Genomic DNA, 26,581 nt, shown 5'->3' with positions numbered 1-26,581 from the left:
GGAAAAACGAACATTTTTAAAGCCCCAAGGTAATGTATCTTACAGCTTGGAGAGAATTCTCTCCCTAACCTCTTTCCTTTTCATGGTTTCATGACTCATCCTCCATCTGTCTGTTAGTGTGTCCTCTTCACCAGCTTTTTCACACTTCTTTAAGAATATTAAGAGTTTTTTTCCCCCCTTTTATGTGTACTTCTATGTGTATTCTCCCTCTGATAACTTTGGTCTTCTATTCAATCACCACCTAAATGTTGGTTCTGAACTGTCTGTTTCATCCCTGACTCCACCATAGTTATCTTGGCATTTTTCCCTCACTTATGAAGAGGCTTGTTTTTGAAAAGTCATATCTGGGAGATGAGAGGAAACACAGTACATCAAAATTAAAGGGAAAAAAAAAACAGGGGCTTCTCTGGTGGTCCCGGGGTTAAGAATCCGCCTGCTGATGCAGGGGACACAGGTTCAATCCCTGGTTTGGGAAGATACCACATGCCAGTAAGGAAGGGCTAGGAGCAAGTAAGCCTGTGCACCACAGCTGCTGAGCCTGTGCTCTAGAGCCCGGGAGCCACAGCTACTGAAGCCCACACGCCCTAGAGCCCGTGGTCCCAAGAGAGGCCACCACAATGAGAAGCCCGCACACTGCAAATAGAGAGTAGCCCCTGCTCGCCACAACCAGGGAAAAAGCCCCAACAAAGACCCAGCACAGCATCAAATAAATAAGTAAAATTATTATTTTTTAAATTTAAAAACAGTGTCTCAATTTTCTAATTTAAAAAACACTGATCATCTTAATAAAGTCAATCACCTTCTTAAACAGCATGCAATCAACATCCTTTTCTGATTTTTGGTGCATTGTTCCAAATACTATATTAACCTGCAAGTTTTCAAGGATAGAACTGTCTGAAGATCAGAAATGAAACACACAGAATGAAATATACATTAAATATATCTTCATCTCTGTGTGTTTTTATATAGATTCACACACACACACACAGAGACAGTATTAATTCTAACTTCCTTGTTCTTATTCAGAGAAGAAGCGGCTAATGTTATAGAACCTGTTTCACTCTCAAATAGAGGCAGCCAAATCACTGCAAACATGTGTTGCGTGAAAACAAGTGTGGTGGGCTCCAGACAAAGGTTTATTTTTCAAGCACAGATGGTTGAATGGTTGCCTCCTCCAAAGGGTTGTCTGCAATGAAAGACAGATCTCTAGTTCTAATCTATGCAAACATCTTACTGTGCAAGGCATCACAAAGACTAACTGTTCTGTGTCGAAGCTGCAGATCCCAGGTGCTCTCAGAAGCCCAAGTCCGTCTGCACCTGAGCCATCTGGTCACTCAGGAAACAGGGACTGCCTGGGAAGCCGGTCACTAGCCAGCTCCTGTGAGCGCTGCTGGGCCTTCGGTGAAACAGCGCTCTGGGATCCCACCCCACTACGGCTTCTCCTTGGCCACTCTGCCTGGAAGACAGTTTCAATATTCAGTGGAGCCCCCAGATGCTTCTAAAACCTCCCAAGAAGGTTCACATTCCCTAGGGCTCCTAATGATTGTTAGTACTACAGCTCTCTTCCACTTGAATTCAGCTAAATGTTCATCTCTAACATCAAACTCAGAAGTCCTGAACACTCCAAAATGTTCTTCTGTCTGAACGAGGCCTCCTTTACACTCTGGTCTATATGTCCAAAACTAAGGGTGGGTCTCAGTGAGCCAAATCTGGATCATGGTTGGTGGCCCTCAACCTTCCCAAGTATATACATTCCTTTTTTCTCTTCTTTTTCTTTTTTTGGTCACACTGTGTGGCTTATGGAATTGTGGTTCCCCAACCAGGGCTGGAACCCAGGGCCCCCACAGTGAGAGCGCTGAGTCCTGACCACTGAACCCTGATGGAATTCCCTGCTTCTTTTCTTTATCCCTTTATCAATGTTCCTTTATTTACTTACAACACTTTTCTCTCTTGTTTCTCCATCTCTCCAGCATAAGTCTTTGACCTGCTCTGACACCCCTTGGCACATTTCAGTTTTCGGGCCCTTTGAGACCACAAAAATTCCTGCAATGCTGGTGCAGGGGGATCAGGGGTGGGAGGGGGAGGAGTAGCAAAAAACTCCTCTTGCAAACCCAGCTCCTAATTACAAATATCCTTTCCCACAGAGAGAAGGTTATACCTGAAATTTACATAGGTTAGTTCCAGAGTTTACATCTAAAAAAAAATGTCCTTCAAAGTTCTGAATTATTTTCAGTTAGTTTTTCTGCTCAGAGAGTCTGCTTCAAACTCCTCTGTTGAAAAACACTTCTTTCCTTCCTTATCAAACCTCTTACATGAACCAACCTAACCAAGCAAAAAGAAAGTCAAAAGTTCCTACTCTATACCTCAGGTTTTGAGATTTAAACATGCTTTGTTTCAGCTTTTATAGGCAAATATTGACAATCAAATAATGCAGCATTGTTTACTTATCTAGAAAATCTGAAACTGTAAAGAGTTTTATAGGTTAACTAATTGATTCCCAAGTCTGAATGAACATCAGAACTACCTGAGGAATATTGCTTATTTTAAACAACACATCCTTGTGATCCCCAGCCTGAGACATTCAAGTTCAGACTTCTGGTGCAGTCCTAGAATCCATATTTCGAATAAATGCTTTGGGTTAATTGTGATCCAGCAAGCCCTGGTCTGAGAATCACTGATGATTCCAACATCCTATCCAATATGGCAGTCTCCTCTTCAAGACACCACACAGGCTATTCACCCTGAACTACAGCAATCCCAGAGACCAAGGAGCCTGCTCTATTGTAAGTCTGCTTGTTCCACTTTTATATGGCTTTAATTATTAGAAACTCTGTTCTTATGTCAAGCCAAATAACCAAAGTCTTTCAACTCCTTGAACTTCATCGTTACTAACCCTAATTTTGTTATTCAGAGCTGACACAGAATTCCCTCCCCATGAGAGTTCAAAGGCAGCTACTGCACCCTTGCAAGTCTTCATCTTTCTAAGCTTAAACAATCTTTTGTTTTTTTAACTTCATAAAGCATAATTTCTGTGTCCCTCACCACTTCAACTGCTCTTCCTAAATAGACCTTACAGAATAAATCTGTCTAGAGGAACACCACTTCATTTTTTTTTTTTTCTTACAGGCTGAACTTTTCTCAGTATGCATTAATTCATAGTCCATGTTTCACCCTTGACCCTCATGGTCTTGCACTTAAAGGTCCAAGAGCTATGAATCAGCAAGTATTTATTAACCTAATGCTGTGTTCCTAACACTGTATAAAGAACTCAAGAAGGATTCAAAAGCTGGAGGAAATCATCTTGATCTGATTTGACTTGAGGAGATTTGAGGAGATAATTTCTTAGACAGAAAGGACTTAAATGACATCACTCAAAAAAGCAGCACATGATGGTATATAATTAAGTGCTTCAAATGAATGACACCTGAAAGACTGATGTAGATTTCCTGGGTCAGTCAGCTCTCTCACAGCCTCTGTTTTATAGAAACACCACCTATGTAACAATAGTTTGGATTAAAAAAAGAAGAGGAGGGACACTATCACCTTAAAATGTTAATAAAAATTTCAACTGCATCCTTATTTCAGAAATTTAAAATCTAAGAAATGACACATATAATAATCAAGTAGCATACTGTTCCTTTTATCCCAGATGTCACTGGCATTGCTTCCCAAGCACTCTGAATGCCATGATCAGAGTAAAAGGCTTATAAGTAGAGAGTTTATGCAATTCCCTTCATTACTCGAAATAACCATTTGATAAGGAAACACCCCCCACCACCTGCATATTTTAACGAACATCAGTTGAAACATACTCATTTCATTCACAGAGCTGCAGACTCATCAGATCATTCAAGACTTAGGTGCAAATCCCTCATTTTACAGATGGGGGAGAAATACCATTTCAAAGACGGCACAGGGTTTCTCCCAGGAAAAGCAGCCAATGAGCAGGAGGGTGGGGCCAATCCCCAGGTCTCTCTGCTTGCTGGCTTCCTATTTCTTTGTATTAAACCTACCAAACCAAAACTCTTACCCTGTCTGAGCTTTACTCAACTCTACTCCCATCTTCAGTGACCTTGTCAATCCTCAAATCCAAAGTCGGATGATGCATTTTGTTTGGGGACATTTTGAGGGAACGAGTGGACCAAACAGCATTAGGTGGTTAATTAATTTTTTTAAATTAAATTCTAGCATATTTATTTTACTTACAGTCTCCAATTAATATTTCTATGCTTCTAGACACAAAATTCTACCTGTCTCAGGATCACTGCTACCTCACAAGCAGAAGAGGGAACCGCTGGCATGAGCTACATGGATTCAAACAAAAATTCTAAAGCTGCAAAGGGGTAAACAATCCCCAACTACCTCCCCTCTCCTCCACTACACACACACACACACACACACACACACACACACACACACACACACACACACACCCTAAATCAACCAGCTCATCCACTTCGTCTGAAGCCTCAGTTACTCCACACCCTTCTTGGAACATGGAGAAAAGCACCTACCTTGTGGCTTCTTGCTGAAGCCATGACACATTTGGCACATAGAACATGACTCCAAAGAAAAGCAGAGGCTCATTAGCGAATTTGTCCAGATGTTTCTTCAGAGGTTTCTCCAGCTCCACCCATCGTGCTTGCTGGCTCTTGCTGAGAAACCAAAGGCCAAAGTAGTGTGTCTAGGTGAAAAGACAAGAGAGCGTCAGTTCGGGCCTCCTAAGGGGCATCCTGAGACCACTCCAGCGTCTAACCTCACCTCTGGTCCCCCAGCCCGGACACAAGGATCCAGCTTTTACTTTGGAACTTTTGAAAAAAAACCAGAGGCACACAGTACTTACTGTAAACCACCCCGAGTGTCCAGATGGCAGTATTCCTACCCATGGCTGCTCTTTGTACACGTGGGCACAGATGCACCTGCGTTAGGTAAGGGCAGTGGGTGATACCGACTGGAGACCATGCGGACTTATTCTAAGGTCTCGAGGCTGACTTCCCTGTGCTTTCGGAATGCTTCGTGATCTCACGTGGAGCTCGCTGGCAGCGGCACACACAGCTCCTGCACCTGCTGCAAAGTAACTTACTGCTCAACTCCGAAGGTGGAACCTTCTGCCAACGTCAAGCGTCCGCAGCGCAGAATGTTTTCATAGGGTACCTGATTTGAACCGAAAACGGATTCACCCTGTTTGAGCTTTAATGAAGTACCTTAAAAAACATCGGCCTCGACCACTTCATTATACATAACTGCAGCGAGTCTCTCCCCCATATTAAGCGTGGAGAGTGGAAGGAGTTGCTCTTCACAGCTGCCCACAGGAGCCCCCAGTGGCTGTTCTTGGCAGATCAGTGCGGGGGGATTTGATAGATGAAAGTGAGATTTTTCACCCTTGGACTTGAAGCCTCAACTGGTTGAGTTTTGAACAATGTGCTAAATGATTAAAACAGGTACTTTTATGCATCCAATCCTGTCTTTATATTAATTCATGCTAGGATTTCAGGATTAGCACAGCAGTCACCCCCCCAAAAAAAAAAAACTGATCACTGCTTTTGAAGCATTCTTTTATATTTCAATTATAGCCTAGAATGGTTTACAGCACACCTGGAAATCTGCCTTCAAAGGCATGATTTCATTACAATGTTTAATTTCCAAAGGCATTTTTGTGCCCAAGTTCCCACTACAGCTGGCTGCACCCTCAACGATACAGTACATCAATCCTGTCACCACGCCACCAAAATGTGTAATCAAGTCTTGACTCTGAGTTTACTAGAAAACCAGACATATCCTTCCCTATATAAAATTGCAGATCTAAATATTCTAAAGGATATTTTTAAATGTGTGAGCTTTCAGATGGGACCGTTTCCTCCACGATGTTTCACAGGGCAAGTCAACACCAGAAATCTATGCATTTCTCGAGCAACAAAATGCCAACAAACAGAACCAAGGCTATGTTTCTATTTAAAACTTAGGCCAACTTGCTTGAGTGGATTCTGACCCTATTGTTCATTTCCAGCTCCAGCGAGTCCATTAGTTGTTCCAATGTGACTGATGATATAGAAGAAATGAAATGTGGCTGAACGGAAAGAAAATAGGCTTTGACGTCAGTTCATCTCTCAGCTTCTACACTCACTGTCTCTGTAACTGTATGAGTGATGGAGCCTCCCAGAGTCTCGGAGCTTTTTCCTCTGCGAAATGGGGATGGTGATTACCCCCATCAGCCACAGGCTGTTCGGGGCATAAATGAGATAAAGACCGTCCACCATGTGCGTGGCCCACCTTACATAACTACTTCACAAATGGTGCTTTCTGTTGCAGCTGTGTATCACCACGATCATCACCCTAACTAACAAAAAAAAAAAGCAGACAAGCCTCAAGCATCTTCGTCATCAGCCGCTATTGGCATCCCTGTCAACCACAGAATCAGAAAATAGAAGTTATCTGGAAATAAAGGAGAAGAGGCAGGCAAAAGCAGAAGCTGGAAGGTCTACGAGTAACATAAAAATCTAAAAGGTATAAGAAAAACATCACAAAGCAGTGTCTCCCCAAAGAGTTTCTTTAAGAGTCTCATTAAAGGTGTTTATGGGACACTGGAATATCACTCTGAAGCTTTCCGAGGGGATCTATCACGTGGGCTTAGGCTAGCCTGAAAATGAGGCAATCCGGGGATTTAATTTAATAAACCATCTGAAAAAGATCCAATGCAGTTCTGCATTGCACCGAATTCCTTCATGGAGCACAGTGCCGTATAAGGGTATTCCACAGTATTCTGGATGACTAGGAGTGAGTCTGTATATGATAAATGAGGTAATATATGTAAGCAGTGATGGGCTATGTGATAATTATTTTACTTGGAAAAGAGCCCTTTTGTAAGCCTGGGTGGAGAAAGTGAGGGCAAACTTTGCAACTGCTTTGCAGGCCAGCCATGATTTATCACCTTTCACTAAAAGCAGTCTTGACATTTGGAGGTATGATTTTATGGTCCCTACTTCACTCAAACTGTAACATTCACTCAAATTAGTAGCACTTAAACTATAAAGGGTCCACAATAACTGCATAAACATTCTATAATTGATTTTGAAAAAAAAAAAAAAGGTAAGTTTTACTTCTCCTGTGCTTTAAAGACCAGTATTTTAAGTTTCCTTTTCTCCTTCCCACCCAATCATTAAACGAGACCTGATCTCTGCTCTTCAAAATAAAAAAGAAAGAAAAAACACCCTGAGAAAGTATTCCATGGAATACACATACACCCCCAGATATACATGTGTGCGCATGTGCACACACAGAAAAGGAAGGTGACGAGGTATAAGAGAATCATGGTGTGGAAATAGTCTTGAGCTATAATTAATAATATAGAATTCCAAATAACAAGGCAAACCACTTTTAATGTCAAAACCTAATCCATGGCATAAGATACTTTTGTTGCTGCGGTACAGCCTTTTCCACAAGACACAGGGTATTTCCGGGTGACTCACATGCATTTATCCAAAGAAACCATTATTTAACTATTCAAGAAATGGGGTTACAGTGCAGAAGAGGCAGATAACCTGGAGGACACAGTTTCTACCTGCTATGGCCAGAACGACCTAGTTTAGAAGTGCTGAATTCAGTTATCCACCCCATCTGACACTGTTTCGTAAAGCTCTGCTCCAAGTAACTTCTCCATTCCCACCTCACCCCTCCCTATTCTTCCTCTGCCATATGCCTGCTCTGGAGAGCTCAACAGAGGAGAAAGACCTTGTCTCCAAGTTCTTATTACCCTGCTCTATTCAAGTTCACAAGGCCGCACGTTTACTCAGCCATGTCTCACAGTGCGCCACAAGAAACAGAACCGGAACCTAACCTCTCACTCAGACTAACACGTGCGCCAGTTAACTTCCTGTGTATCATCCAAGGGCCCACTAATCCCATCCAGCCCAGCTGAGGCCACACCAGGCCTGTGCATCAGCCACCTGCCAATTTCAACTCCAGCTGAATTCTGAAAGCTGAGCTCTTCTGCTAAACAGTGCCACGCGGTTGAAGAAAACGTGGTGGATTCCGAACAGAAACCCCCTCCTCCACGACCGAAAGGATTCTACAGCACTGCCCAAGTAAAATGCCTGAGACACTTGCTTGGTTTATCTCCAAAGCACCAAACATAAGCCAGGTCCATCTAAGCCTCACAATACCTCTGTGTGAGCTCTAAATCCCATTTTATTTCTCTAGTTTTCTTTAGAGAAAAACAGCTCTGGTGCCGTGAATTCTGCAACGCGTTCACTGCAGATAAGAAAAAGAAGACAGAAGAACCAGTTCCCAGGGAGAGGAACCACATCTCTGAATCAACTGCTAAAAATGCACGACTAAAATAACAATGGAAGAAGAGTCACCCTAAACTGTCATTTTCATATGAGTAGCTTCCTGGTTTATTTGGTTTGGAGTTTTGCATATTAACAGGAAAGCATAAGTGTATGTGAGCCCACAAAAATAGGTTTCTTCAGTGGCAGATTGGCCTGTAAATCCTCCAGCGTGAAAGCTAGATCCCTCTTGTGGGATCATCAAAAGACTATAGTGAAGAAGGCCTTTAAAAACAATTTGAGATGTTTCTGATTTGCTGTCCATTTATCTGTAAAAATGGTATTATCCCCCATAGTAGCTATTAATGAGGGTAACGTTTTGTTTTTATTTTTTTTAGGGTTTTGTTTTTCTAGTTTTGTGACCAACAGCACAGCTTAAATGCTAACTGTTTATAAGGGTTACAGACACAGTTTTGGCAATTACTAGGGACCAGGGATTAAATCCAGTGATCTTATCTCAAGCATTCTGAAGAGGTAATCATCCAGAAGCAAAAGTTTAAAATACCTTGCATTAGGTTGTAAGGGTTTCTCTGTAGGAGCATATAGTTCGGTTGTAAATTAAGAAGCAGAAAGGTTGAGATGCCTCCACATAAAATATAGAGGAATTACATACAAGCATTCAAACCTTCACTGAGGTATGGAAAATACTTCAAAAGATGACTAGACACAGACTCTGAAATAGCAGTTCACGCAATTAAATTCCAATAGCTTTGGAAAATAAACCACCATACATCAGTTGGATAACTGCAAAAAACAACTTATGCACAATCAACCTCTACTCTTGGTAGTCTGGGATTTCTATAACTGACACGTCTATAATTAACAACTGGACCATCTTCATTTTCCTAGGCAATCTCTTCATAAAAGTACAGGAAAAGAAACTGCAGAGTAACACAGACCCAAGAAGCAAATCTAGCCAAGAAAAACCCCTCCTTCAGAGGCTATACCACTCACTCGAATGCACAAAAAGATGAAGACCAGGGGATTACCTCACCTACAATCTGTCTATCAAGAAAACAGACACGGTGCCAATTTACCTTACAGAATTGACATTAAGCTGATAAGATTTCACATTATAATCTTTACAAAGAGGAAACACAGTACAAAATTCAGAAATCTCCCCAGCAGCCTACTCTTCAATCGTTTCTTAATCATGGTTGATTATTTTAGTCCCCTGCAAATACAAACACATCTAGATGCGTTTAAGCTGGCTATAAAACCCAGCAAATTCTGCTATTATCTCACGGGGCCAGGGAATGAGGTGTTCGAGGACTCCCATTATCACAGATAAATTTCCAATTCCCAAAAGATTAACATAAAATCAAGCCATAGCAATGTCTTTAGTGTAGGTAGCTTTACTTTGATGAAAGGAAATGCATGTTAAGATGCTGTACCTTTACAAACTCTAGCCATTATGAAAATAGCAAAATGTGAGACGCTTCTACCATAACTTCTAGCTTTGGATAAATCAGCTTTCAGTAAAGATGAAAATACAAATTTGTAAAAGAAAAGGGGGATAACTTAAAGGATAATCACCAACGCTATGAAACGGTTATGGATTTTTTAGGCTCCTTTAAAACCAGGACTCTTATTCCAGCCTTAGAAGAGACCCAAGAGTTATCAAATTCATCCTTCCACAAAGTGCTGGATTTCCTAGTAAAAAAGTTTTCTGTCTTGAATAGAATATGGCCAGGAAGAATAGTCTCAAGTACTTTTATTATTTATCTCTCTTTAATTTATTATTTTTTAATTAAAGTGAAAGTGAAGTCGCTCAGTCATGTCTGACTCTGCGACCCTGTGGACTGTAGCCCTACCAGGCTCCTCCATTCATGGGATTCTCCAGGCAAGAATACTGGAGTGGGTTGCCATTTCCTTCTCCAGGGGATCTTCCCGACCCAGGGATGGAGCCCACATCTCCCACATTACAGGCAAATGCTTTACCCTCTGAGCCTCAAGGGAAAAAGTATAGTCAATTCTCTACCATATGCAAAAACAGACAGCCAGTGGGAACCTGCTGTCTAGCACAGCTCTGGGCTCTGTGACAACCTAGATGGGTGGGATGGGGGTGGGGGTAGGAGAGAGGTCCAAGAGGGAGGGGATATATCTATACAAAGCAGATACACTTCATTGTACAGCAGAAACTAACACAAATTTATAAAGCAATTACATTCTAACAAAAATAACTCAGGAAAAAAAATGTAGTCAAGATTATTCCTAAAGGAAGTAATTCCAGCATATTTTTACATTTTATTGTAATTATTTATATTCCTTATTACTATTAAAGTGGCCTCCTTGCTTTTCTTAGAGCAGTAGTATTTAGCAGAAATATAATGTGAGCCATATACTTAATTTAAAATTTTCTAGTAGCTACTTTAAAAAGTACAAAGAAGTAAAATTCAAATTTCAATAAATTTTATTTAAAATGGTCATTCTAAGTATTATGCTTTTATTATGCAACTTCTTCCCTGGGTCTTTCCTGGGTCGGGAAGATCCCCTGAAGGAGGAAATGGCAACCCACTCCAGTATCCTGGACTGGAAAATCTTACGGACAGAGGAGCCAGGTGGGCTGCAGTACATGGGGTCACAACGAGTCGGGCTCGAATGAGTGACTAACACTGACTTACTTACTTATGTAATTAATATAAAAATGATGAATGAGATTATTTTAACTTTTTGTCATACTAGATATTCAAAAGTTGCTGTATATTTTATACTTACTGCACATGTGAGTTTAAGCTAGCCACACTTCAAGCGCTCGATAGTCACATGTAGCCAATGGCCATCCTACTGGACAGCACAATCTGAAATTAGTAACTGTTCAAGGAACTGAAAGATTTTGGCTCAGTGGTAGATCATAGTTTCTATGACTGCTGCTGCTGCTGCTGCTAAGTCGCTTCAGTTGTGTCCGACTCTGTGCGACGCCATAGACGGCAGCCCACCAGGCTCCCCCATCCCTGGGATTCTCCAGGCAAGAACACTGGAGTGGATTGCCATGTCCTCCTCCAATGTATGAAAGTGAAAATGAAAGTGAAGTCGCTCAGTCGTTTCCAACTCTTATCAACCCCATGGACTGCAGCCCACCAGGCTCCTCCATCCATGGGATTTTCCAGGCAAGAGTACTGGAGAGGGGTGCCACTGAGCCACCTAAAAATGCAACAAGGAGACTTATGAAAGGGAGAGACTCCAATCTCTGGAGGGGCCTGGGTAATATCTTTTTTATTAACTTTTTATTTTATACTGGACAATACTTGATTAACAATGCTATGTTAGTTTCAGGTGTACAGTAAAGTGATTCAGTTATCCATATGCAGCTATCTATCCTCTTCTGATTCTTTTCCCATTTAGGTTGTTGCATAATACTGAGCAGAGTTCCCCGGGCCACAGAGCAGGTCCTTGATGGTTGTGTGCACATGTCCATCCCAAACTCCCTAACTCCCCTCCTCCCACCATCCCCATCTGGCAGCCGTAAGTTCCTTCTCTAAGTCTGTGAGTCTGTGTCTGTTTCTGTTAATAAGTCCACTTGTATCATTTCTTTTCAGAGTCCACATATAAGCAATATCATACGATATTTCTCTTTGTCTGATCTGAGTGGTTTGTCTTGCCAAGGAGACCACTGTATTGAGTGGTTCCTGTGTGCCCAACACTGTGATACAGTGGCAATTTTGCAAAAACTAACTCACTTAATCCTCTCAACAGCTCATGGAGGCTGCTACCCTTACCATCTGCATTCACAGATGAGAAAACAAAAGCACAGGGTACTACCCAAGATCACAGAGCAAGTCAGTGACAGAGCCAGGATTCAAACTCGGACAGTTTGGTTCAAGTTCACATTCCTAGCCACTAAACTCTGCTGTTCTCCATGTTTTTATTTTTCAAATATGAGAGTTAATCATAAGGCAGCATTGTTTTTAGCTATTTTTCTCCCAATCTAGGGCAGTTATTTTTCAAGCCATGTGGGGGGTGGGAAAGGCACAAGGAGATGGGACTCCAGAAAATCCTATCGATCCCCTCAGCAAACAGAGCAGCTCCATCTTATCTATTGGAGTTCCACACAAGATTTTATTTGGGGGTAAGGGAAAGGGTAAACTCATTGATTCAAATATATTGTAGCTGTATTATCAGAATTCTAAATTTTCTGAGCCTCCTGTATCTCTCAAGTCTCCTCCTTAATAAAAGTTCCCAGTCAGAAACTCATACCTTTTTTTCTGAACTCATTCAAAAGAATTAAATTTTTTTTTCTTAAAGGGTTCATTTTATTTCCTCTTACCAGGTTCTTGTTATGTCTAATTGGCATCTCTGTGAGAAGGGAAAGGCAACCCACTCCAGTATTCTTGCCTGGAGAAGCCCACGGACAGAGAAGCCTGGCGGGCTATCGTCCATGGAGTCACAAAGAGTCGGACACGACTGAGTGGCTCACACTTGTGCTCACTTACTTCCTCCGGCCACTCCAGTCCCCATCATTTTCCTACCACTTGGTTCTTTCTTATAAGGCAAGGTGCCTGTGCCATGCTTCAGCTTGGAATCTTTTGATGGCTTTCTATTTCAAGGCAGTGTTTTATTCCCTAAAGGAGTCAAAGAGTATTTATTAGAAGGCTTAAATAACTGTGCAACACCGAGCTCAACACATTTTTTTTTTTTAACTGTAGGACTTATGAGAGTGTTTCTCAAAGCATCTTACCACGGCCCCTTTCTCTGCCACCACACATCCCTGGGAATTAGAACAGTGGAGTCAGGACCATAAAAGTGGACGGCAAGGGTAGTCAGTCGCCTGGCAGGCTTGTAAGAAGCACTAAATGAGCTGATCAACAAAAGGTGCTCAGCATAGCACACGCTGCATTCAAAGGTGGTGATTATTTTAATTATTTTCGTGACACATTTTAGGAACAATGTCCTATGGGATCTGTTAATAGTTAAAAGTACTTAGACACATCAAACCCTTCAAAAGTGGTCTCCACCTATCTGCCCACCTGCTCCTTCCTCTCCTCCATAACCCCTACACACACACACACACACACACACACACACACGCACGCACACAGATCAGTACAAATTACCCTCTGCCCTTCCCTGAAAATTCCATGTTCTTTCCTGTTTCTATACCTTGGCACAGGATGTTCCCTTTCTTTGTTTCTTGTTTTTCCTATTCTCCCAGTTCTTGGGGTTTTGGGAGCATGGACCCTGTCATATTCTGCTTCCCCAGGAGATAACTGTTTACTGATCACATGAACCAGGCCTGGGAACCGAAATGGCAGCAAAGCCGTGCACTCAAAACCAGATTTGACCTTCGAAAAGTTTACCGTATTAGTTCAGGGATTTTTGAGAACAAGCCCACGGTTCTCCTTGCTTGGCCCTGCAATAAACCTTTTTTTGGCCCCAAACTCAGACATGTCGGTTTGGCCTCACTGTGTATCAAACACAGGAACCTGCATTCAGTAACACAGGAACCTGCATTCAGTAACAGGAGGATGGAGTCATACAGGACACCGTCAAACGCCAGCAGAGAGACAACGAGGCCTTTGGTGACCCAAGGTGCCTCAGGATGACCTTTCATTTTGCTGGAAGAGGAATATGTGTTTAACCCTAAAACACGTATCCTTTTTCATTAACGCTTGAGTATATTTAAAAAATCACTGTTCATTAAAAAACAAGTTTACCATATGGACAGAGATCATTGTACATTTGCCAAAATCCACAGAACATACAACACCAAGAGTGAACCCTCAAGTAAATTACAGACTTTGAGTGATAGGATGTGTTAATGTGGGTTCACTGACTGTAACAAAGGTGCCACCCTGCTGTGGGGTGTTGATCATGGGGAAGCACTGTGGGCGGGACACTGTGCTTTCCACTCAAATTTGCTATAAACCTAAAACTGCCTTAAAAAATACAGCCTATGTTTTTTTGGGTTTTTTTGACCACAGCATGTAGCTTGCAGGGTCTTAGTTCTCCAACCAGGGACTGAACCCGTGTCCTCTGCCATGGAAGCATGGGGTCCCAACCCCTGGACTGCCAGGAAATCCCCTACAATGTTTTGGGCTTTTTGTTTTTGTTTTTTGGGGTGCATTGGGTCTTAGCTGTGGCATGTGAACTCTTAGTTGTAGCATGTGAGATCTTGGTCCCTGCCCAGGGATCAAACCTGGGCCCCCCTGCATTGGGGGCGCAGAGTCTTAACCAATGAACCACCAGGGATTCCCCCCTAGAGTCTATTTTTAAGTTATCTAATACAACACCAATTGTAATTAATGTATATCAAAATTGAAATAAAAATTTATTTCATTTTCTTAATACAAAGCTGAGAAGGCAATGGCAACCCACTCCAGTACTCTTGCCTGGGAAATCCCATGGATGGAGGAGCCTGGTAGGCTGCAGTCCATGGGATCACTAAGAGTCGGACACAACTGAGAGACTTCACTTTCCCTTTTCACTTTCATCCACTGGAGAAGGAAATGGCAACCCACTCCAGTGTTCTTGCCTGGAGAATCCCAGGGACGGGGGAGCCTGGTAGGCTGCCCTCTATGGGGTCGCACAGAGTCAGACACGACTGACTTAGCAGCAGCAGCAAACTATAAAACATGCATGTTTTATGCCGATTTACACACGGATGCTTAAATGCGTACACCCCATTGTGCTATTAATAAGGTAAAAAGAGCCAACTATCAACCACCAAGGTCAGAACCTTTCACATGCTTATTCAATTGTGTCAGTTACCAAGCTACATGTATCCTTTGGGCAGGACAGTCTCCTCCACAGGAAAAGAAAAGTCAAAGGAAGACCTGAACACTGAAACCAATATATAAACATGAAGACCAGTTGGAGAAACAAGTGCTGAGGTGAAACAGTCCTTCAGAGGCTAAGAGGCAGCCTGCGGTAGGTGCCAAGGGGAGAGGAAGACCTTCCCTGACCCCAACTCCTTGTGCAAATGGAAAGAGGGTGTGGATCCTGAGAGGTGAGGAAACAGATCAAATGTGATCATTTTTCAGAGGGACCACCCTGAGAACTGGGCAATGATATCCCAGGGCCCACGGCAATCACAGGCTCTTCCTTACCCTAAGGAGGGCTTGACTCTCAGGGGTCTGCCATCATTTCAACGCTGGCAACCATTCAACCACGGTCCCTTACCTACCAGCCTACAAAGCTCTCAAGAAACAAATGCCTGAGTGGGTCTCTCTCAAAAGTCTCTTCTCCTGAATGTCTATAAGGCTGCAAAACAGCAGGGCTTGCTTATTACCAAAGGGCATATTGCTCTAAGAGTCTCTTCTAAAGAGAGGTAACGTGACTGTCTAAATGGTGAACCCTGGGTTTGCTTAAAGCCCAAAGAAAACATGGGTCATGAGGAATCTTAAGAGGAACAAAACTCCCATTTTACAAGCTCCCACAAAAAAAGCTTCAATGGTCATGCTCGCAATAAATGCTTTTTTCTTTTACCCTCTTTGAAGAGTATAGTATAGAAACAAACGAAAAATAAAAGCAGCTATATCCACCCTGTATGTGGGAGTTTTCTCCTTGATATGTAGCTGGAACATCAAAACCCCAGCTACCCCACTTGATTGTTTTTAAAGAGAGTAAATGACTTAGGGGAGGAGACTCTCATTACAGCCTCCTCATGGGCTGAAAGCAAAGGGAGCTGCCACACACACACCCTTATTTCCTCCCCCCAACCGCCCCCAGCCCCATGCAAGCTCTAGGGGGTATCCTTGCTTCTCACAGCATCAGAGCAGGTCCCCGCATCCACCGAAAGGTGTTACGAGGGAGGCCATGCTGGGAATCACAGGATGCTTAGAAACCAGGCTGAGGCTGACAAGCCGGGTCCCCGGGCTGTGCTGTGGCCGCTCCACTCCTCACACACGCGCCCTTACCTCCCGCAGCTCCAGCCTCTGGGCCACCGCCTCCAGGCACTCCTGCCCCGTGCTCTCCACAGACAGCGTGCACTCGATGACACTGCTGTCCAGCAGGCGAATGCGGGTGACAAAGCAGTTCTTGCTCAGGACGTTGTAGCGCCGCGTCCGGCGCAGCTTCAGGCCGAAAGGCATGGCTCTGCAGGCCTGGGATGCTGCCCTCGTGTCCTGGCGCCCACGCCCTTGAGATGGCCTTAGCAGCTTCGTGATGGGGCACTACCACCCGTGCGGAAAAAGGCGTCCATGCCCGGCGTGGCGCTCCGGAGGGTCGCTGCAAACACAAATGTAGCAGCAAGGTTACGAGCTGGAAGGGAAGCTCCAGGCGGCACACGTTCCTCCCACATGAGCACATCCCCCCTGAGGCCCAGATTCAAGAGCCTGCAAACTGATGCTCCCAAGCGCCTTGGTGGAACCCTTGCACTTGACCTTATCTTACAACGGCGATATGACAAGATCCACTTCATGGCTAGAGACATAGATGTTCAGAGAATTGAAAGGACTCATCCAAGAACCCACATGGCAAAGCCAGTATTCAAACCAATGTCTATGCAACTTCAATTTACATTTTTTAAGAGATCATATTTCGTTTATTAGATAGGCACAGACAAAAAAAAATTAGTAATACCCATCACTGAGGAAAATGCTGGGTAACATTTTTTGGTGAGAGTATAAACTGATGAAATGCTAAAAAACAAAGCTTGGTTACTAATAATACATAAAACTTTAAATGTATATATCCTTTTACTCTCTGAACTACTTCAAGAAATATTTTCTAGAGATACATTTGTCCAAGTTTGAAAAGGACATCCGCTGAAAAATTGTTTATAAGTAGCACTCCAGTATTGTGCCTGGAGAATCATGGACAGAGGAGCCTGGTGGGCTACAGTCTATAGGGCTGCAAAGAGTTGGACATGACTGAAGCAACTTAGCATGTACATATAGCATAAAATGAAACATTTTCTCTATCAACAGAGGATTGGTTACGTAAGTAGTACTATACCCACAGAGTGTAAAAATGTGTTATCACTGACAATTGAACTAAATATATCATTTGCAAAGTTGTTTGAATTAGGCTAGGTAGCTAGTGTTTTTAGTGTGGCAATCTAGGACATGGAATTAAATGGAATTTAAAAAAGCAAGATGCTTACTGTATGCATAGATTCCAGTTTCATAAAATTAAAAATACGTAGAGAAAGACATATTCTTGTGTATATATTAAGTGTTTCTGAAAGGATGCACAGAAAACTGCTGGGTGGCTGCTTCTTGGGAGAGAAATCTTTTACTTTTCTGTGTGTTCTAACAAAGATTTATTCTTAATCTACTTACAGAGCATCGCTTTTATAATTGAAAAAAATAGGTAACCAAAACGTGTGCTGCGAGATCACTGATGACAGAAGGAAAAGTTACTATATTAACTCTGGTTGAGTTAAAAACTGAATATTTATGACAACGCAGGTAAAGAAAATCTCTTTCAATGTATGAAAGTGAAAGTGTTAGTCACTGAGTTGTGTCCCACTCTCCGTGACCCCATGGACTTGCGGCCCGCCAGGAATTCTCCAGGCAAGAATACTTGCCTGGAGTGGGTAGCCATGCCCTTCTCCAGGGGATCTTCCCGGCCCAGGAACTGAACTCTCTCCTGCACAGCAGGTGATTCTTTACCCTCTGAGCCACTGGGAAGCGCCTTCAGTGTACACATGGTAGTTTTAATGATGGCTGTTTCAGGTGAATAGAATTATGAGAGACTTTGTGGTTTAATGTTCCTTTGACTGCTCTTGATTTTCTGTTTTTATTGTTGTGAACACTGCTTTAATGATCGGGGAAAACACAGTGAATAAAATATTATGTTTACTTAAGAACCAACCTTCTATTAAAACCATCCAACAGCTTGTATTGAAGTCAGTGTAACCATAAGGTTGGAGAAGTCTTAGATGGGCAGCAATACTTGGAGTTCAATAAGATATTTATCTCTCATTGCCCCTCTTTACCCAGCTATCACAAAGTTTGCTTCAAGTATCATTAACTTCAAATTTCTTAAGTCTCTTCTCTATTCTTTTTTAGATAAACTTTTTATCTTATATTGGAGTATAGATGATTAACAATGTTGTGTTAGTTTCTGGTTTATAACAAAGTGATTCAATTATACACATACATGTATCCTTTCTCAAATTCTTTTCCTATTTAGGTTGTTACATAATACAGCCTGTCCGCTCAAGAAAGAAGGAGTGAAATTTGAACTTTTTTTAAACTTTTAAATTTATTGTCTCATTTCAACCCCATTACCAGCTCTCTGGTGTTGATTTATAATCCCTATTTTACAGATGGAAAAAGTGGGATTCAATAATTTAAGCAATTCATTGATCCTGAACTTAAAATCTAATCTTGCTCCTCTTTTAACATTATTTGTCTTTATTTTTAATACTTATACTTATTTTATTTACTGTATTATCTTATTTATTATTGGGTGATAGAAAATGAGATGAATATGCATTTAATTATTAATTATAAATTAGTAATTAATGATGAGTTAGTCTGCAACTTTTTTTTTTAAGAAAAAGTGAATACATGAATTCTTTAATGTATTTAAAATCACAGCTGTATCCTTTTTTCACCAAATATTTAGACAGATGTGGGGAACCACCCTATTCTCATTTTATTCCTTTACAAAATGCTTGATGCAAAAGCCCATCACCAAACTACACCAAATTTAACTCACTAATAACAAGATTTACTGACCCCCAGATGTCCCATGAATGCCAGTGATGACATTATTGCCATGGACAACACAAGAATAAAATAACAACAACAAAAGCAGCTTTACCATCCGCCCTGTGCCAGCAAGGCTCTCACTGGAAGGTTTCCAATGCTCTCATCTTCCAAAGAAGCCAGACGTGTCCACATGGCCTCTCTGTTCAACTTTCTGTTTCCCGTGAAGCATAAAGAACCATCTCCTGTTCATATGATCGTTTTGTTAATTTGATTCCCCAAGTCAGGCTGCTACCTCTGAGCCCCCAACACTTAGATAGACAAACAGGAATAGCTACTTGCAGGAATTCTTGAATTAATAATTCTAATGGCTTCAATATTTAGAAATCACTCCTTGTCAGAAATCACCCCAGGCCTCAAGCCAGGAGGTTGTCAGGACACAACCCTACAACACAGCCAAACACACTCCCGAGACTCCCTGGGCCAGCCTCTGATGTCTGCCCTCGGCACATTCCTTAGCGTGACAGGTACATGTTTTATGAAGGCTTAAAATACATATGCAAGAGACCTGGGCTTGGTAAAACAGATGAACGTTTCTAAATCACTTTATGTTGGCAGAGTGTCGTGTTTACCTCCAAGATAGGCCAACCTGATGACCTCCTGATATCGGCAGAAAAAAACACGGAGGGACCCACCCAAAAAAGGAGAAAAAAGAGAGAGAGTATCAGCATTCAACTACGGAGTCCTTAAAGAGTTTACCCCTCTCACATTTCCATGAACTTGCTAAAACACAGGGCAGGAGACATCAAGATTCGATCCCTATACTGAAAAACTAGAGAGGCTCAGAGAGAGAAAAATATTTGCTCTGTGGGCACAAGTCACATTTCTCATCCTGGGCCGGCACTTCACCTTTGGGTGTGTCACTCTGAATACCTAGGAAAGAATGCGGCTGGCTTGGTGCACATGTATCCCAGCCACTGCTAAACACAGTCCCTGCTTTTAAATACATATTTGACAGGACACGATCCATAATACAGGGATTAAAAGTACACCATACAACAACGTGCACAGATAAACACTGTTTTTATAATGAGCAAAAACACACAAATAAATGGGGGAAAAAGTAAGTTCACCAAAATGACTGTTATCTCAGGGCCCCATGGTGATGGTATCAAGCAGAACTCTCATTTTATATTTCATATATTGTACAATCATCCATCAGTCTCTGCAGGAAATTGGTTCTAGGACCTCAACAGAGACCAAAATTCGAGGATGCTCAAGTCCTTATGTAAAACAGCACGGTGTTTGCAAAGAACCTATCTTATACTTTAATTCATCTCTAGATTACTTACAATACCTAATACAATATAAATGCTTTGGAAAGAGCTGGCCAGTCTGGCAAACTGAAGTTTTGCTTTTTGGAACTTTCTGGAACTTTCCTTTTCAAAAATATTTCTGAAGTTGGTTGAACCCACATATGTGGATCCCGTGGCTACAAAGGGCCAATTGTATTTCTGAATTGTTCTAACATTTTACAACTGCCTTATTTTTATAACTAAAGATTCTTTTCAAATATACTAGCTACAGAAAATGGTACATCAGGTGCAACATCTGACAATACACCTCCTAGAAAATACTTATTTTAAGTTTTAAAGAACTTTTGAAATCTTCATTTTGCCAGACACTTGCCAGGTAAACTGTCAACAAAAAAGCTTAAAAGAAAACTGGTCTGGTTCCTCTAAAAGTCAATGTCATGAAAAAAAATTGAACAGAAAGGATTGGAGGCAGACTGCTCCAGAGTAAGAGAAATTCTGGAGTTATAAAAACAAAATGCAATGGGTGACCTTCATAAAACCGAGCTTGGAAAAAAAAATTGTTATAAAACACATAAGACATTAGGGAAATCTGAAATAGGGAGTAGAAATGAGATGATATGAATGTTTTATGGTTTTCTTCGTTTTCAATAGTGGAACTGTGGTTATGTTCATCCCAGATTGCTTAGTGGTAAAAAATCTGCCTGCAATGCAGGAGACATGGGTTTGATTCCTAGGTCAGGAAGATCCCCTGGAGAAGGAAATGGCAACCCACTCCAGTATTCTTGCCTGGGAAATCTCATGAGCAGAGGAGCCTGGCAGGGTCTATGGGGTCGCAAAGAGTCAGACACAACTTAGTGACTAAACAACAACAACAACATTATATATTTAGGTGTAAAAAGTCACTCACTTAACAGAAGGAGAGAGAATTCCAAATGAGCTGAGCAGTTCTAAGATTCAAAGTTTAATCTCAGGAACAGGACACACTCAAACCTTGGTAGGAGAACTGGATTCATCCAGAGAGGCTGAGAATGGGTGTCAATTATTTATTCTCAGTTTACTCATTCATAAAGATAAACTCAACCTCAGACTGTGCTCAGTTGCTCATTTATGTTCGACACTCTGTGACCCCATGGACTGTAGCCCACCAGGCTCCTCTGACCATGGGATTCTCCAGGCAAGAGTACTGGAGTGGCTTTATTCACCTGTAAAGATAATCTCTTCCCAGGTGTTTGTGAGGTGCCAATGAGAAAACATTTCCTGGGTGTGCTCAGTAAGTGTGGGTGTTTTCCCCTCCTATGCCCCTAGCTGTGAGCTGGGTTTGCTCAAGGATAGCAGAGCAGGTGTGTTTCAAAAGGACTTGAGGATCTTGGCACCTACTGTGGACAAAGTCTTTTAAAAGAGAAAACAGGCAGGGACTTCTCTGGTGGTCCAGTGGTGGAGACATTGCCTTCAAATGCAGGGGGTGTGGGTTAGATCCCTGGTCAGGAGACATATCCCATATGCCTTACAGCAAAAAAAAAAAAAAAAAAAACCCAAAACATAAAAGAGAAACAGCACTGTAACAAAGTCAATAAAGACTTTTTAAATGGCCCACATCCCTCCCCCTCAAAAAAAAATTTAAAAAGAAAAAGGCAAAACAAAGAATATAAAGTTTAGCATGAAGCAATGACAATTCCATGGTGAAACCTGACCAAGTGTAAAACAAAATCACGGCCTCTCCCAGCACTGCTCTCTTGCCATCCCCCTGACTCTGACATCTAGAGCAGAAATGAACCAGCCATTAGAGGAAATGTCCCATTACCAGCCCATCCTCAGTGGGTCAGAAGACTGTCATCTCAGGCAATAACGTGTGTAGAGTGCGTGGTGTCAGCGACTGGTTTGGGGTTTGGTTTCTTTTGCTTGTTTTTTGGTAGAAGGTTGATTCTAAACTGTCTTTGGTTTTATAACTCATTTGACTGTGTCTCGGAGAAGGCAATGGCACCCCACTCCAGTTCTCTTGCCTGGAGGATCCCATGGACGGAAGAGCCTGGTAGGCTGCAGTCTGTGGGGTCGAGAGGAGTCAGACACGACTGAGCGACTTCACTTTCACTTTTCACTTTCATGCATTGGAGAAGGAAATGGCAACCCACTCCAGTGTTCTTCCCTGGAGAATCCCAGGGACAGGGGAGCCTGTGGGCTGCTGTCTATGGGGTCCACAGAGTCGGACACAACTGAAGCGACTTAGCAGCAGCAGCAGCAGCTACAGCCGTAGGCACATCCCAGTCTCTCTCACACTGAAGAATCTCCCATAGGCCTCTGGGCTCCCAAGTAGCATTCTGAAGGGAAAGATCAGTATCGGATTCAGCTCTGTGCTCCACTGTGACCTGGAAATGGAGCTCTGGCCATGGCAGGAAGCTGAATAAATATTTGTCGCTATGATGAAAGAAAGAATGAATCCAAAAAAACAGTTGAGATTTTTGAAACCAGGGCAGGACAGGCATCTCCAGATGACCTCAGGAGACTGGAGGAATCTGACTTGGGGAAGCTTAAGAGAGGCTTAAACCATGGAAAAAATGGCATGAGACATTATTTAGCTCCCTGGTACTTCTTGGGGGAAAAGTTTTACCCAGATTTCTAAAATTTCCACTTCTCCAGCCTTTGATGTGCCATATTCCGGGGGTGGTCTTGAAGACCAGAAAGATGCCATATGCCCAGAAGCTCTCTGCAAAAACTACACCGGAACTACTGATGGGTCAGTGTTTCAGTGTGCCCGTGACTGTTGAAAGCAATTTGTTGGTATATTTGCTCTGTAAACACCCCACTCCTTTCATGTAATAGGCAACAGTAAGAGAGAACGTACAGAAAGCTTTAAAGTCACTTCTAAAACCCACTCCTGACTAATCCATCAGATTTCCCAAACCTCTAACATGTACATATCCATCTTTAACTATCAGCTGTGAATTTCTATTACTTTGTATTCTTTTTATCTGAACATATCAGTGAAAATCCTGCCAGTTAAAAACATAAAGCAAAGACAGCTTCATCATCATACAGAAAAAATTATTTGGCTGATCTAATAAATCTTTAAATATGATGGGTTAAAAGTAGAGAGATCTTTCATAATGTCAACCAAATACAGCTTACTCTTCTTTATTAAATTACCTGTACGGCGTTTAGAAAAATGAAAGACAGAAATTAAAACCCAAATCTTCAAGACGGTCATCACACTTTCTCTTGCCTTCTCATGCTGTATTACATATACTTGCCTTCTTTCCCCGCCCCACAAGATGTAAGTTCTGAAATCACTAGCAGAAGCTAACTGTTGATGAGCCGCATTCTTTGTTTACCAACAGCTTCTGGAATCTCTCCAGCATTCCATATTATCACAACTCCCAAGCACACCTCACAGAACTATGTAACCCTGGTCTGGGTGTGAGAAGGGAAAAACTGATGTAACTCACACATCCTGTGTATAAACCTGCATAAGGCACAGCTTGGTTTTGAAAAATGCTACGTCATTTTCCTAAGGGGAGTTTTAAAAAAGCATGGGGTGAGAGGGGATGAAAATGTCTTCTCTGACTCCCTCTTTGAAGAGCAGCAGGAAGGAGGGAGGGTGGGGTGAAACAGGAGATTGGGTTTGACACATAAACACTACCATGTATAAAGTAGGGAGCTAGAGGGAAGCTGCTGTATAACACAGGGAGCTCAGCCCGGTGCTCTGTGAGGACCTAGAGGGGTGGGATGGAGGGGGTGGGAGGGAGGTTCAGGGGGGAGGCGATACGTGTATACTTCTAGCTGATTCACTTCATTGTACAGCAAAACTAACACAACACTGTAAAGCAATTATACTCAAACAGAATAGCAGAAAGGAAGTTCATTTTGTTTAGTAAAAAAATCAGACTATTAGTCTCTACTATAAATTTGACATATACCCATATGTCTAATTATCTTTAGCCAAATAAAATTTTTGTGCAAGGTCTGAAATGCAAATCTCTTTCAGTTGCTAAACAACTACAACAAAAACAGAATGGCCACATTTTAAAATCCATTTATTTCTCTCCCACCAACTCACTTTCAAACATTCAGCGGTGAGATGCAAGAAGTGTGTCCAAAAATACATTTTCCAACATTCTCATGCACTCACTATGTAGTTGGCCTTTCAAGCCCTTCTTAAGCTGTATTTAGAGTGAGAAGAAAGGTTCCTACCATAGGGCCCCATCACAGGGGTGCCTCACCCATGGGAAAGGTAGCTACATGGTAACATCTCTGCAGAACATGGCTGAAAATCAGGAAACAGAGCCAAAACAGCCTTTGAGCATTCAAATATCACAGGGCCCCTAAGTCCAACAACATACAGTTTTGCTTGGGGAAACAACACTCTCACAGTTCATTCGCTCTAACTTTACATACCTTTATACAGCAGCCATGAAATTAAAAGACGCTTACTCCTTGGAAGAAAAGTTATGACCAACCTAGATAGCATATTCAAAAGCAGAGTCATTACTTTGCCAACAAAGGTCTGTCTAGTCAAGGCTATGGTTTTTCCAGTGGTCATGTATGGATGTGAGAGTTGGACTGTGAAGAAAGCTGAGAGCCGAAGAATTGATGCTTTTGAACTGTGGTGTTGGAGAAGACTCCTGAGAGTCTCTTGGACTGCAAGGAGATCCAACCAGTCCATTCTGAAGGAGATCAGCCCTGGGTGTTCTTTGGAAGGAATGATGCTAAAGCTGAAACTCCAGTACTTTGGCCACCTCATGCGAAGAGTTGACTCATTGGAAAAGACCCTGATGCTGGGAGGGATTGGGGGCAGGAGGAGAAGGGGACAACAGAGGATGAGATGACTGGATGGGATCACTGACTTGATGGACGTGAGTCTGAGTGAACTCCGAGAGTTGGTGAGGGACAGGGAGGCCTGGCGTGCTGCAATTCATGGAGTCGCAAAGACTCAGACATGACTGAGCGACTGAACTGAACTGAACTGATATAGCTAAATCCGCCCCTAACAGATTCAAAAGGGATAAGGAAAAGCACCTTGGCAGGGCATAAAATCAGCAATGAGGGAGGTGACAGATAAACTGTAAAATGATACTGGTGGTAAAGAAACTGCCCGCCAGTGCAGGAGACACAGGAGGTGTAAGTTCGATCCCTGGGTTGAGAAGATCCCCTGGAGTAGGAAATGGAAGCCCACGCCAGGATTCTTGCCTGGAGAATCCCGTGGACAGAAGAGCCTGGCGGGCTCCAGTCCAGGAGGTCACAAAGAGTCAGACATGACTGAGCGTGTGCACAACAGCTGTATTGAAAACAATCTGCAGTAAAAGGGAATGATTAAATAACATCCAGTGGACTCTGGTTAAGAAGGCAGAAAATGAATATACTTTTAAACAGTCCCATTCATAGTGGTTAAAACTAACAAGAAAAAAAAAATGGTTCTTGAGAAGGTAAAGCTTCTGTTACTTGGAATCTTTTTTTTTTTTTTCCTTAAGCATGTGGTTCCCTTTTATTTCTGCTCTTATACTCAGAAGCAAACCAGTTCCAAAAAGTATCAGATGCTGCCATTTTTAACTGGGGAAGGGAGAAGGAGAGGGGAGGACAGGGAGATGCAGAGGAAACAGAGACCTGCAGAAGGCAACTCTGGGAAAACAAGCAGTTGACAAGGTCCCCCAAGGTCAATGTTTAAAAAAATCATTTCCCCACCCCTAACTTTGAGGATTACTGCCCTGAGGTTTCTAGAGAGACAGGCTCTTCCCACAAGAAGGACCTTAAAATGTGAAAATTTCCATTTTTCACTTAACTAAACTTTTAAGGCATTCAAAGTACCTCTTGAATATTTACCAATGAAATGATACGGTGTTTGGAATTTGCTTAAAAGGAATGGGGTGGGGGAACTCAGGGTCGGAAGGGTGGGTAGAGGTGAAGCAATACTGGCCTACTGGCCATGAGTAGACAGGTCTTAAGGGTTGGAGCCAGGCATGTCAGGGCTCAGACCACTCTCTACAGCTTTGTGCTTGCCATCTTTTCCTTATTAAGAAGCTGCTTTTTTTTTTTTCTTTTAATAAAGAAGTATTTCTTAAGTGGTACTTTGAAAGTAACCTGGTATAACAGATAACAGTGCCTACTTTGCAAGAGGTATTTTACAGAAAAATAGGGTCAATATTTTCCCTCCAACCCAACCCCTCTTGCCCTTCCAAAGTAAACCTTACATCTAAGTAGATCAAATTGACAGTGGAGTATTTCATTTCATTTTTAAAAGATGACAGGAATAGCTCTTTTGGTAGGTAAAGTGACAAGTTGGATAAAATACAGAGAACAATCAATTGGGCATAAGATAAGGGATTCTTCTCTGTCCAACTTGCATAATCACCTG

At 42.2% G+C, this 26,581-nt stretch overlaps 1 protein-coding gene across 3 annotated transcripts in view; it reads right to left on the bottom strand.

The window, feature by feature from the left end:
- The window catches only part of PTPN14 (protein tyrosine phosphatase non-receptor type 14), a 196,201-nt gene that overhangs the window by 107,238 nt on the left and 62,382 nt on the right, over positions 1–26,581 (bottom strand). The window contains exons 1-3 of one of the 3 annotated variants that reach the window (XM_059875392.1): positions 23,380–23,753; positions 16,181–16,490; positions 4,515–4,684 (exon numbers count right to left, since the gene is read on the bottom strand). In XM_059875392.1, the coding sequence (XP_059731375.1) occupies positions 4,515–4,684; positions 16,181–16,354 (344 nt within the window). In that variant the 5' untranslated portion in view covers positions 16,355–16,490; positions 23,380–23,753. Of the gene's footprint in view, positions 1–4,514; positions 4,685–16,180; positions 16,491–23,379; positions 23,754–26,581 lie in introns of those variants that run through there. The other 2 variants (XM_005217361.5, NM_001192499.3) reach the window with 2 other exon arrangements.

Source organism: Bos taurus, chromosome 16 (assembly GCF_002263795.3).
Source record: "Bos taurus isolate L1 Dominette 01449 registration number 42190680 breed Hereford chromosome 16, ARS-UCD2.0, whole genome shotgun sequence".
Lineage (NCBI taxonomy): Eukaryota > Metazoa > Chordata > Mammalia > Artiodactyla > Bovidae > Bos > Bos taurus.
The sequence above is the reverse complement of the archived record's forward strand: the minus strand, read 5'-3'. Positions and strand labels throughout refer to the sequence as shown.